Source organism: Podarcis tiliguerta (assembly GCF_965153285.1).
Source record: "Podarcis tiliguerta genome assembly, chromosome: 6".
Taxonomy (NCBI): domain Eukaryota; kingdom Metazoa; phylum Chordata; class Lepidosauria; order Squamata; family Lacertidae; genus Podarcis; species Podarcis tiliguerta.
The window spans coordinates 47,138,326-47,150,231 of NC_139539.1; the positions used below are offsets into that span (position 1 = coordinate 47,138,326).

General features: G+C 47.6%; 1 protein-coding gene across 9 annotated transcripts; it reads left to right on the forward strand.

The window, feature by feature from the left end:
• Positions 1–275: 275 nt before the first annotated feature.
• Positions 276–10,274, forward strand: GPR61 (G protein-coupled receptor 61). 9 transcript variants are annotated; one of them, XM_083445806.1, is made up of 4 exons: positions 276–811; positions 5,223–5,349; positions 5,800–5,943; positions 8,412–10,274. In XM_083445806.1, the coding sequence occupies exon 4, from the start codon at positions 8,771–8,773 to the stop codon at positions 10,133–10,135; it is 1,365 nt and encodes a 454-aa protein (XP_083301932.1). In that variant the 5' UTR covers positions 276–811; positions 5,223–5,349; positions 5,800–5,943; positions 8,412–8,770; the 3' UTR covers positions 10,136–10,274. The 9 variants fall into 9 exon arrangements, with proteins under 9 accessions (XP_083301932.1, XP_083301929.1, XP_083301926.1 ...); XM_083445803.1 differs by having other exon boundaries at positions 5,223–5,943; XM_083445800.1 differs by lacking the exon at positions 5,800–5,943.
• Positions 10,275–11,906: the final 1,632 nt, after the last annotated feature.

Consider the following 11,906-nt stretch of genomic DNA (forward strand, 5'->3'; position numbering starts at 1 on the left):
CAAGCTGGAAATGAAACATCAGGTACTTAGCAAGGCAAAAATCCTGCTAATTTTTAAAATGTCTTCACGAACCAATGAAAGACAGCCAGAGAGGGGATGCTTTAGCCGCCCTCGAGCATTTCTAAAGTTGGGACTTTGTATCCCTACTTACCCTTTTGGAATATCAGGCCATGCACATGGAAAACCTGGAATCCTGAAACAGGAATGAGGAGGCTTCTAGGACCCAGAAGCTGACACACTCTCCAAGCTTCTGGCTGCCTCTCACCCTTCACTGCAGTGGATCTGTGCATCAGCTACAGTGGAGGAGAAGCAGCAGAGAGGTACCCAGTATGCTGGAAGCCTGCACAGGGAAGGTATGAGAACTGAAGTCTGGATTAGAGAGAAGGGAATAGGCAACTGTGTAGCCAGGCAGCAGCATGCAGACTTCTAGGGTAGGTTATTGCCAGTGCTTTCCTATCACCCAGGTGCCTAGTATGTGCTGTTCGGTGGAAGAAAAGCATATAGCCAGTCCATTCTCCCCAAGAAGCTGAGATGGATATAGACATAAGCACCGGGCAGGCGAAACATGGGGACTCAAATCTATGTATGCACTTAAATGGAAAGAGCAACGAGATCCTGAGCTTTGCAGATAGGCTCCTTCTTGCATGTGAAACTAGGAGCTAATCTGCCAGCAGTAGGGCAGAGGAATGAACAGGACCAGCCTTGATTCCCCTCCGATTGCAAGATCCTTGCTCTCCTCCCTCCTGGCACAAGCTGAGGCCTACTGGCAGTAAGGTGGGTCTCCAAGCACTGGACAGGTGGGTAGCTCAAGGTAAGGAGGACCCAGCAGGAGGAGGGTGTGGGCAGCAGGAGCAGCAGCCTCCTCCTCCCCCAGGGTGGGAAACTGTCTGTTGATATTTCCATTGGAAGAAATTAAAAGTCCAGCACTTGGGAGCTCTTTGTCTTGCAAGGCTGAAGGCAGCACAGCAGAAACCCATGTGAGCAGGAATTGGGGAGGAGGGTGTTGGTCTATGTGTGAGAGAGTGGGTGTCTCTTCTAGACAGAGCAGATCCTGTCGTGTGGCTATATAGAGCTGCACCTACCTGTGTAATCGCTTCTGAATCAGGAGGCATGCCAGGTAAGCATTTCAGAGATTCGGGCCGTTCATTTCCTGAAATATGGAGCATACATGTGGAAGTGTGAAGTATGGGAATGAGGGAAACCTATGATGTGCAATGATGAGATAAAGAGCAGTACTTTTTTTCTTAAAGGGGCATCCTATCAATGAAAGGTCATCTGGCAATTCGAGTGAGAAGGCCAAATGTCTGTGGTTGGACGTAGATATGCAGTGGGATACAGACTCTTCTTTTCATGGTCTGATCAGGGCGGACATCACAGAGCAGGCTTGCAGCTTCCATGCCTCTTTGCTCTGTAGAAGGAAGATGCTGCATGAGACAAGAGAAGAGATGGGGAAGAAGAGGAGTTCAGTCATTTTAGACCTGGACTTCATGGTCCCACAGAGCTTTAGACAGCAAGGTGTCGCTCATTGCTTACTTCGAAATGTGGCAAGCCAGCTCTGCTGTGTTTGGGGTGGGACCAGTGGCATAGCAAGGGTGGGCCAGGAGGGCGGTGGTCCCAGGTGCAAATTTTGGAGGGGGCACAACCAAGTGCCCCCATGACAGGTTCCTTCATCAAGGCTGGAGCCATGGGGAGGTAAGCCAAGCCCCAGCTGGGCCTTCAGGGCTTGGATAGTGGTGGCACCTGCTACTACTTGTGGCCAGTGAAGCAACGCCCACCCACACCTCACCCTTGTGCTGGCTGAGAGGGAGAGAGTGCAACAGTCACCCAAAGAGGAGGGCAGGAGGAAGAGGAAGGCAAGAAAGCACTGCCTGAGTCATGTGCATTGCCCAGAGTTGCAAGGACAGGAGGGTGAGGCAACACAGTGGCGCTCCTGGCTGAGCGTTTCTCTGACTTATCTCTGCTCCTAGGTTGGGGCTTGTTTGCAAGGACAGACACCCTTGCTTAGACACTGGCCAGCAAAGGGACTGATTGCTGCCCAGGGCAGCACTTGCCCTGCTCCAGACACCAGCAACCCACGCTACGTCCTTGGGTGGGACCTCCTGTTCATCCTGCCAAGTGGGTGATGAAACGTCTGCCCCAAAGTCCCCCTCTGATGGCGATGCTGAAAGGAATGAGGAGCTGCCACACCGGGCAGGATCTGTCCAATAATGCCATGTCCCCCAAGTGGTCATTGCAACCATGGAATGCTTCAGAGGAGCACTGAACTAGGTGAGCAGACAGCAGACCACACACTAGACATGCCCTTGCTTCAGCCTTTGCTCCAGGATGGGTGTAGCAGAGCTAGGCTGAACACAGATGACTTTGCTTGCATTATTTGGGATCAAGTCAAAACTATTATCACCAGACAGGTGCTTTTTTAACTTTGATCCCAGCGCTATGTTTCAAGCCCATTTGTTGAGTTGGTGTGCAGGGGGAGGGTGTTTTCTGGGTTGCAACACAGTCCTTGAAGTTTCCTGTTTCTATGCAACTCAGGAGGGTAAGTCGTGCGCTCTTATGGCTCTTGATATGGATTTGAGGCACATGGAAATCCCATGTGTGGGGGCACAGAAGAACTCTTGGGGTCAAATGGATAAGGAAATCTGTTTAGGAAAACTGAACGTTTTACTTCTGAACCAGATTCATTGGTATAATGGTTGTGGCACATCCATTCCTTGGTCAGGATTTCCAGAATGCCCTGGACTAAGCATAGGCTAGTCTATCACAGGACTTAAACTAGATTGGCAGGGCAAAGGGAATTCTGCAAGGAAGAACTTCTAGGGTACTTCCGGACAACCTGTTTATTGAGCATTCATCTTGATTTGCGTGTAGAAAGACAAACAAAGAGTTGTCCCACACTGTGTTTTCTGTCCATCACTTTCCTTGATACTTATACTGTAAACCGCCCTGTAACCCTTAGATAAAGGGTGGTATATAAAATTAATATAGCATCATCACAAGACGTCTACACTTTTGCAAGACCACCCTATCACCTATAATTGTGCAACCTGAATTTACTGCAATGCGATCGAAGCACACCCCAAAATAGCAAGGAAGAAACTTCAGGATAAAACTATATCTCCAAAGCTTAGTCTGTAATGAGATTCTTATTTCTGAGTGTCTCAGGACTCTGAACACAAATATTAGTTCTCATATCAGTTGTCTTCTGTCTACAGAATTCCTTATTTTTATTTTATCCTGCTCATAATGACCAGCCCCACTGGCTCACTCTGCTTGATGGAGGTTTGTGCTGAGATTTTATCAGCTGACTTAAGATTCCCACCACATACTTTCCAACTGCAGATGTTTTAAGAGTGCTAAATTATTATTGGGGGGGCCTGATCCATAACTTGAAAGGGTTGACTTGTTTTCACTGGCTTTAGAGAGGCTGCATTGACTGAAACAAACGTAATTAATCATAAGTAGATTGTGCATCGGTCTGTATGTGGACCCACTGTTGGCATGAGCTTCATTTATACCTAATTCCACAGCATATTCTCAAATACCGCCCACTGGCCTAGTAAGAGCACTTGGCTTTCTTTTTCTCCTCCTGTTATCTAACAACTTCAAGAGTGGCAGATATATCTCATCTTGAACTTCTGAAAATTATATTATTCGGGAGTTAATTTTATGACACATCAAAATTAAGATGTGTGGCATTTAATATATAAATATGAGTAAGCTGGGTGGTACGGCTGTTTTGAAATGAATAACATGGCTAGAGCATGTGAGGCTTTGTGTTATTTTATTGTTTTCGGTGGATGTATTTGTCAAATAAGAAAAAAAAATCAATAAAATGATGTTAAAAAATACCCAGCATGTTTTTGTGGGGTTGTACAACCCCATAGATTTGGCTTTCACTAACCATTTGATCACTAGCATGCTATGTAGACCTACTCTTTGCATGTCATGTAAATGGTAGTCTGCTTATTTTGATCTAACAGTTCACAACTGTAGAGCAAGTATACGTGGAATGGGGTGGACCAGCTAGCAGGTTGGCTTCTTGCTCCCTGAGAGGGCAAATGTCCCAAGAAGGACAGTACTGAAGATGCAACTTATGACAGATTCAGAGTAGGTCAGCCTTCATGGGAACCTGAGAAATTTGGTCCCCCATCCCTAACTGTACTCAGGTGTGCCATGCAATCAAGGCACATCACTATAATATTAATTTTTTTATTTATACTATGCCCATCTTGCTGGGTTATCCCAGCCACTCTGGGCAGCTCCCAGCACATATAATAAATCATCAAACATTAACAACTTCCCGATAACAGGGCTGCCTTCAGATGTCTTCTAAAAGTTGTTTAGTTCTTTATCTCATTGGCATCTGATGGGATGCTTTCCACAGGGAGGGCTATGAACCCCACAAAGGAAGTCCGTAACTCAAACCATTTCTGCACTATATGTTTGATTCTATACGAGTTGATGATTCAAAGCACTACTATGCCACTTTAAAGGTCATGGCTTCCCCCGAAGAATCCTGGGAACAGACTTTTGTAAAGAGTGCTGAGACTTGTTAGAAGGCCCCTTATTCCCCTTGCAGAGGTACAATACCCAGTGTGGTTTAATAACCAGTCTCTCTTCCCAGGGAACTCTGGAAATTTTAGCTCTGTGTGGGGAATAGAGGTCTTCTAACAAGTCTCAATGCCCTTAAACTACAGTTCCCAGGATTCTTTGGGGAGGGGAGCCGTGACTGATTAATGTGGCATAACAGTGCTTTACTATTCATGGTACAGATGTGGCCTCAGGTGGCATGGGATTATATCCCTCTGTCCCCAGGTGTACATGGTGTACACACTTATTGCTCACAAGGGTGAGGCAGAAAGGGTGCTATGCACATAAAAGGAGAATTTTGCATAGACAGCTGACCTTGCAACACAGATAGAAACCTAAGCTAATACTCCTCTGCCTAGAACCCCAATAGAGACGTCGCCTTGGAATTCCAAACAGAGACAGCCAACTCCACTCAACAGCTGGGGTATCCAGGTCAGAGTTCTGCCTGTAGGTAAGCAGGGAAATGCTGTGATAATGTACTAACTGCAACAGCAGCAGCCTCCAATATCTCCCCTCATCCCGTTTGCCATGTGCGAAGACTGCATCTCATCCAAAGCCTCTTGCTCTAACCCTCCAGTTGCTGATCTCTGCTTGTTGCTTGCTGATTCCATGTCTCCTCTTGCTCTCCACAGGCATAGTGGATGGGACTGCCCCATCCCATGCAGGCTGTGAAGGAAGTCCAACAGCACCCGTCAATATACTCACACCAGACAGGCTCCTGTGCCCTGGCAAGCTCCATGGCCGCTGGTCAGCCAACAGGTGATGCTATCTGTAGTATGGACACCAAGCTGTGGGGGACACTTTGTCTGCTGTCCTGCAACTGCCCTCCGCACAAGAACCCTGCTGGAACAACTGACCATCAAGGCCAGATATCTGTCTTTACCTTTCAAAATCTGCCCCATCCCTGACTGTGCAATAAACACCACTACCATGCTGTGTGTGTTTTCCCTGTGTTTGCTAGAGGTTGGGGGGCAGGGGCCTTGCAGACTCCCCCCTCTTGCATGCAGCTATCTAGTTTGCTGCATGAGAAGGGGCAACTTAGCCAATCTGTGGGTAGGTGCAAGAAGTGGGGCAGCTTAATACTGACAAGGGAGAAGAGCACATGGTGGCAGCCAGATAACCAGCCAAGCAGGACAGCCATGATCTGGTGCACCCATAAATGTCCAAGGGGGAAGTTCCACCCCCACCCATCTTGTCTCACCTGCACAGGACGCCTGTGCCACACCCATCAACCTAGAAGAACATGTTGTGGAAAGAAAGCAGAATACACCACTAGCAGGCACTCTGCTGTAGAACAGCTGCAGGAACTAGCCCTCCCAGCTGTCCTGGGCTTGTGGCGGAAGCAAAAGACAGGTCAGGACCCTGGACAGCTCCCAGTGGACCTTGCTAGTTGATAATATTCAGTGGATCCATACCATATGTTTAAAGCACATTGCTCTCTCCCACCACCACCAAAATAATCAAGCAAGCAAGCAATTAATCAGTCATGGGAACTGTAGTTTACTCAGGTCAGGGTACTGGGAGCTATAGGACTGTGATGGGCAAACTATAGTTCCCAGGGTTCTTTGGGGAAGCAATGCGCTTCAAATGTGCTTTAGATATACCGTGTGCTTGTGAAGTTAGCCTCAGTCAAGAGCTGGGACCTTCTGAGGCATTATGTTTTTTGACAAGGCCTACACTATAGTTCCTCCAGGAGCTGGTTGTCCAATTCCACAGGTGATGACTTCCATGCTGTGTAAACAAAGGAAATGTTATTGAGGGAGAAGGTCCATCCTCTTGAGTCTGAGGAGGGCAGAAGAGTTAGGTCCTCTGGCCAGAAGGGCCCAGGGGGAGATGCTGAGCCTTCCATGCACCTATATTTTCTCATCATTTGTGTCTTCCTTAAGGTAATGTGGGAGAGCAGGTTTGGGGGCCGTGACATTGGCCTACCCATTTGATATGCCCCCTCTGGTCCACACCTGTGCATTGCTGATTTCTTGGCCTAGCAGAGGATCTGAGCCACAGTTAGTCTCCCCCAGACCTCAGAGGTTGCTTTTTGAACTGCCTTGGTATATTCATTTTTATTGCTGCTTGGTTCTATGCCTTTATTCCACTACACACCTATGATTCTTTAATAGGGCATTTTTCATTCTACCTATTACAGGCGGCGGGATTGAACTCTGCTGCAAAGGAGCAGCCATGTCTGTATTTGCCCTCACTTTGTTCATAGAAACAAAATGCTATAGACATCCTGGGCTTTCAGTTGAGGTCAAACTGTGGTATTATTTCTGAACTCTTTCATAGTCTGACCTCTTTCATAGTGGCACTGTTTTAGTAGTGTGGGGTAAGATCTGATGAGTGGAAACAACATGTTTATTGGTCAAAGAAAGTGAGATGTAAAAAGCACTGGAGCACTTCTAGAATGTCTTTGCTTTATTGCATTCTCCTTATGTATCTGGTTTTAAACGATCGCCGTTGTTTTGTGATTTATGGATTTGTGAGTCACTGTGAGACATTTTCTTCTGGAAACGGACAAATAAATGCAACATAAATAAAGGGGTGTGCAGGAGAGATGGCACAACAGCCGTGGGAGGGAAAGGCTGCTCTAAATTACAGATATTGAATGAATGCTCCCATCCCAGACCTGTAAAGCACGTGAGTGCTTATTTAGTAAAGTGTTTTTAAAAATGTCATGTGTAAGCTATCATAATTTGCATCATAGGCGCTATCCAATAGGCCAGCACATGGGCCATTTGAAACATGGTGGAAATCTCAGTACATCCCTTAATTAACTACAGTGGTACCTCACTTTACGAACTTAATCCATTCCGGAAGTCCCACTACCGGTGGCCTTCTACCGTTCGGCTTCCATTCGTAGACCAAGGAAAAGTTTGCAAACCAGGACACTACTTTGGGTTTTGCCGAGTTCATAAATCAAATTGTTCGTAAACTGGTCTCTTCTTAAACCAAGGTACCACTGTACTTTCCCCCCTTCTTCAATGCCAGCATCATCACAAGGACTAGTGCTATAACATGAAAATCACAGGTGGCATGTGTGTGCATGTGTGCTAGTCCAGGCTGCTAAGAAGGGCTCTTTTAAGTGTTTATAGTTTTTTCTCTTGTAAGGGGGAAATTAGAATGTTGCTCCAGCACTGTATTATGAAATCCATGAGATGTAGGTTAGAGCTCTGGTCAAAACAGCCTCTATCTGCATTGTCAAAAGAAGGAGAAAATCAATCTCAGGGCTGATATTTCTGCTTTCCCTCTACCTTTCTGTGAATTATCTGAATGGAGCTCACAGTCTGAGAACGGCTGCAATAAGCACCTATAGGCCTTGCATAACCACTCTCAGTAATGGTGGTAAAACTACATTTTCTCAGTAGCAGCAAATTGCAGTTTGAGGTATAGTGCTGCAATAGAAAAGCAACTTGGTGAGGGAGACACCTGGATCCCTTGTAACTGATGAGTAGAAATGGCATGTTCATTGGTCAAAGAAAGGAGCTGTAAAAAGCCCCCTAGGAAAGGGGTCTCATAACCTGCTCTGAGCTTAGATACCATCAGAACTAGGGTATTTCAGATGCAGTTAACAGCAGGGGTTGTAAGTGCTATTTCAATGCTAAGCCTTTGCAGTGCATACCTGCAGGATTACTCAATCCACACTGGTCTCTGAAAGCAAATAAGCTTCCTTGCACAGTACCCTGAAATGTGGGAGCAAAATAAAAAGGTCTTCCTTGTTGTTTAGGGATTTATCAAAGAACCACCATGTGAACTTAACAAGACCTATCTCAGGACTTTCTCTTTGGCTGACAAAGCCATTAATCTGTAATTTTGTTTCTTCGTAGGTGCTGACATTTGCCTGGGGGAAAGGCTGTCATGAGATGCAGCAAAATGAGACCCTTCTCCATCACGAGAACCAATCCCATGGTCCTCTTGCATTGCCATGATATTCTATCTAAAGAAGCACAATCAAAATGAGGTGCAAAATGGCTGCGTTTAATTAAGAACATAATGGCGTACAGAACTGAATGGCAACGGGAGACATAAGAGCCCTTTTCCTGCTCTGCTCTTAACACGGGCAAGAATGTGATTCCAGGGTTTGGGGTTGCTCCTTCTCCACGGCCACTGTCGATTCTCTCTGATCACTCCCTGGGGACCCAGAATAGGATGGGTGATGGACTTGTGAAGGGAGGTGCTATTCTCCATGGAGCCTTCTCTCCCCACCCAGTGGGTGCGGAATTCCGCCAGGATCAGGAGGCTGCTGCAGACAAGCCAGAGCTCTCTGCTCCTCAATTCCAGCCTCGACACCAAGACCAGAGATGTGGCCTCTGAGTCGGTGGGCCTCTTCTTCATGCTCTTGATTGACTTGACAGCCATTGTAGGCAATGTAGCCATTATGACGGTCATCATCAAGACACCTGCACTGAGGAAGTTCGTCTTTGTGTTCCACCTCTGCCTGGTGGATCTCCTGGCTGCCGTCACCCTGATGCCTCTGGCTATGCTGTCCAGCTCAGCCTTCTTTGACGGCACGGCCTTTGGGGATGCCATATGCCACATCTACCTGTTCTTGAGTGTCTGCTTCATCACCATGTGCATCCTCTCCATCTCGGCCATTAACGTTGAGCGCTACTACTATGTGGTGCACCCCATGCGCTACGAGGTGAAAATGACTGTGGGCCTGGTTGTCTGTGTCCTGGTTGGCGTCTGGATCAAGGCTGTGGTCATGTCCATCATCCCTATCCTGGGCTGGCTCTCCCAAGACCGTGCCAGTAGTTCAGCAGCCTATGGGGGACAGAGCTGCACCTTGCAGTGGAGTCGGAGTGCCTACTGCAAATTCTTTGTGGCTTTCTTTGCTCTTTTCTACTTCCTCCTACCTGTCCTCATCATTCTGGTTGTCTACTGCAGCATGTTCAAAGTGGCCAGAGTGGCTGCCATGCACCATGGCCCACTCCCCACTTGGATGGAGACCCCACGGCAGCGGTCAGAATCCCTTAGCAGTAGATCCACTATGGTGACTAGTTCAGGAGCCCCTCGGACTACCCCTCAGAGGACGTTTGGGGGTGGGAAAGCTGTCATCATCCTCCTGGCCGTGGGGGGCCAATTCCTCTTCTGTTGGCTGCCATATTTCTCCTTTCATCTCTACTCTGTGCTGAGCTCCCATTTCCCCGGCCGGCAGACAGAGAATGTGGTTACTTGGATTGGCTACTTTTCCTTCACCTCCAATCCTTTCTTTTACGGGTGCCTCAATCGACAGATCCGAGGAGAGCTGAGCAAGCACCTCACCTGTTTCTTCAAGCAGCCACCAGAGGAAGACCTCAGGTTACCCAGCAGAGAAGGCTCCATTGAGGAGAACTTCTTGCAGTTCCTACAAGGGACAGGTTGCAATGCTGAGGCCAGAAACACTCTTACCCATCCTAGCCCTAAAAGGGACCAGCCGACCATTGATTTCCGGATCCCAGGTCAAATTGCAGAAGAGACCTCGGAGTTCCTGGACCAGCACATGAACAGTGACATCACTGTATCCGACAGCTACATCAGGGCTGCACGTTCACCCAAACCTGAGTTGTAGCTCTTTTTGCACTTGACAATCTAGTTTCATTGGTGTGTGAAATAATGCAGAACATAACAGCTGATGAAGGGCGGGGGAGATTGGGAGCACTTAATAAATACAGCAATGGCATTTGGGAACTTATTGCTCCAAGAAACAGCTCCTACTAGTATCTCAGTCATTTCATTCCGTTTGATGGTAACTGCTCTCCCCACTTGCATTTCAACTCGTTCTTAAGGGTTGGAGTCAGAAGCAGCCTCATGTTTCAAGAAGTTTCCATCTGTCTCGGGGATGGAGAACCTGACATCCTCCAGATGTTGCTGGACTACAACTCTCAGCATCTCTGACCACTGGCCATGCTGGCAAGGGCTGATGGGAGTTGGAGTCCAGCAGCATCCATCCATACGCCCTGCCAGTTTACAAAAATTTATTTGATAGCTGCCACCTAGCAATGTTATCATTTGCTATGAACTTCTGTGTGGGGGAAGTTAGCCCTGTTGAAGAACAAAGGGCCTGCAAGCAGGGCTCCCTCCCTTAATTTATCTTCTGTTAAGCTGGTGTCCCTTAACTCAAAGGATGGAGTGAGGTTGCCCATTGTTCTTGGGGCCCCACATGACTGAGCCATGCAGGGGTGGATGGAGGCAGCTGTGGCAGAACAACTGACCTTTATGATGGAGGAAGATTTTAAAGAACCATTTTAATGTCCTACTACGAACATTTAGCTATGTATTTCCTTTCCGTTGCTGAAGTCAGTGAAGCACGGGGCATGTGCTCTATGGCAGAAAGTGAACCAGACACTGGCAATCTCAAGGTCAGCGACAGGAGCCAGGCTTTGCATCACTTGACCTGGGTCTTCAGTCATCCAAAGCCACTGACTTCTGTAAGGGAAAGTAAATGCCACCTGTCTTACTGAGTTTGCTAGTTTGAACATGTAAGGGCTCTTGCAAAAGATGGCTGTGGTGTGGAGGCAAAGGGTCTTGATGCATGGAGCATGCAGAGGCCCACTGCCTCCTCTCCCTAGCAGCCTGTCCCACTAGACTCCCCATGTGTTTCTGTAGGGGGTGGAGTGGGAAGGCATGTCATGCTGGTGGACCAATTGGGCTGTCATGTACATCTGCCTCCTCCATCTTGGATCCTCAAATTCTTGTCGGACTACAATTCCCATCACCCCTGACCTTGCTCCCTGTTGGCTGTGGATGATGGGTGTTGCAGTTCAACAACATCTAGGAACGCAAGCTTAGCAAAGGTTTTATTGATGATGATGATGGCCCAGTACATGTAATATTTCCCAGAATCAGCAGGGAGCCTGATCATTAACTGCCTTCTTCCTCCCACACAGTCTACCAAGCAACTGATTAAAGGTTGGGCCTAGGGGTCTTGCTGTCTCCAGACTGCAAGGTGAATTGAGTGTCATAGTCCCTCAGCTCCCTATCTATTCCCTACCTCCTGTCCCATCCTTCACACCTCCTGATTAAGATTGATGTTCCGCTTGGGATGCTTCCAGATGCAGAGATTTGTGGGTGAGTGGCATGCTCACCGATGCCCTGCTGCCCATCATCAGCTTGGTTCTTTACAGATGTTTTGGACCACAACTCCAATCAGCCCCAGCCAATACGATTGTGGTGGCTGGAGCTGATGGGGCAGGGGTTGTAGTCCAAAGCATCTGAACGAAATCAGGCCAGCAGAAGCTGGACTAGCAATTGGCAAAGCAGCCACAGTTCCAAGACACTGGCAGTTTTAAACACACACACAAACACAAACACACACACACACGACACAATGCTTCCTTCTT

Excerpts from the sequence above, each read along its gene's own strand:
- GPR61 (XM_083445803.1), top strand. The coding sequence starts at position 8,771 with ATGGAGCCTTCTCTCCCCACCCAGTGGGTGCGGAATTCCGCCAGGATC.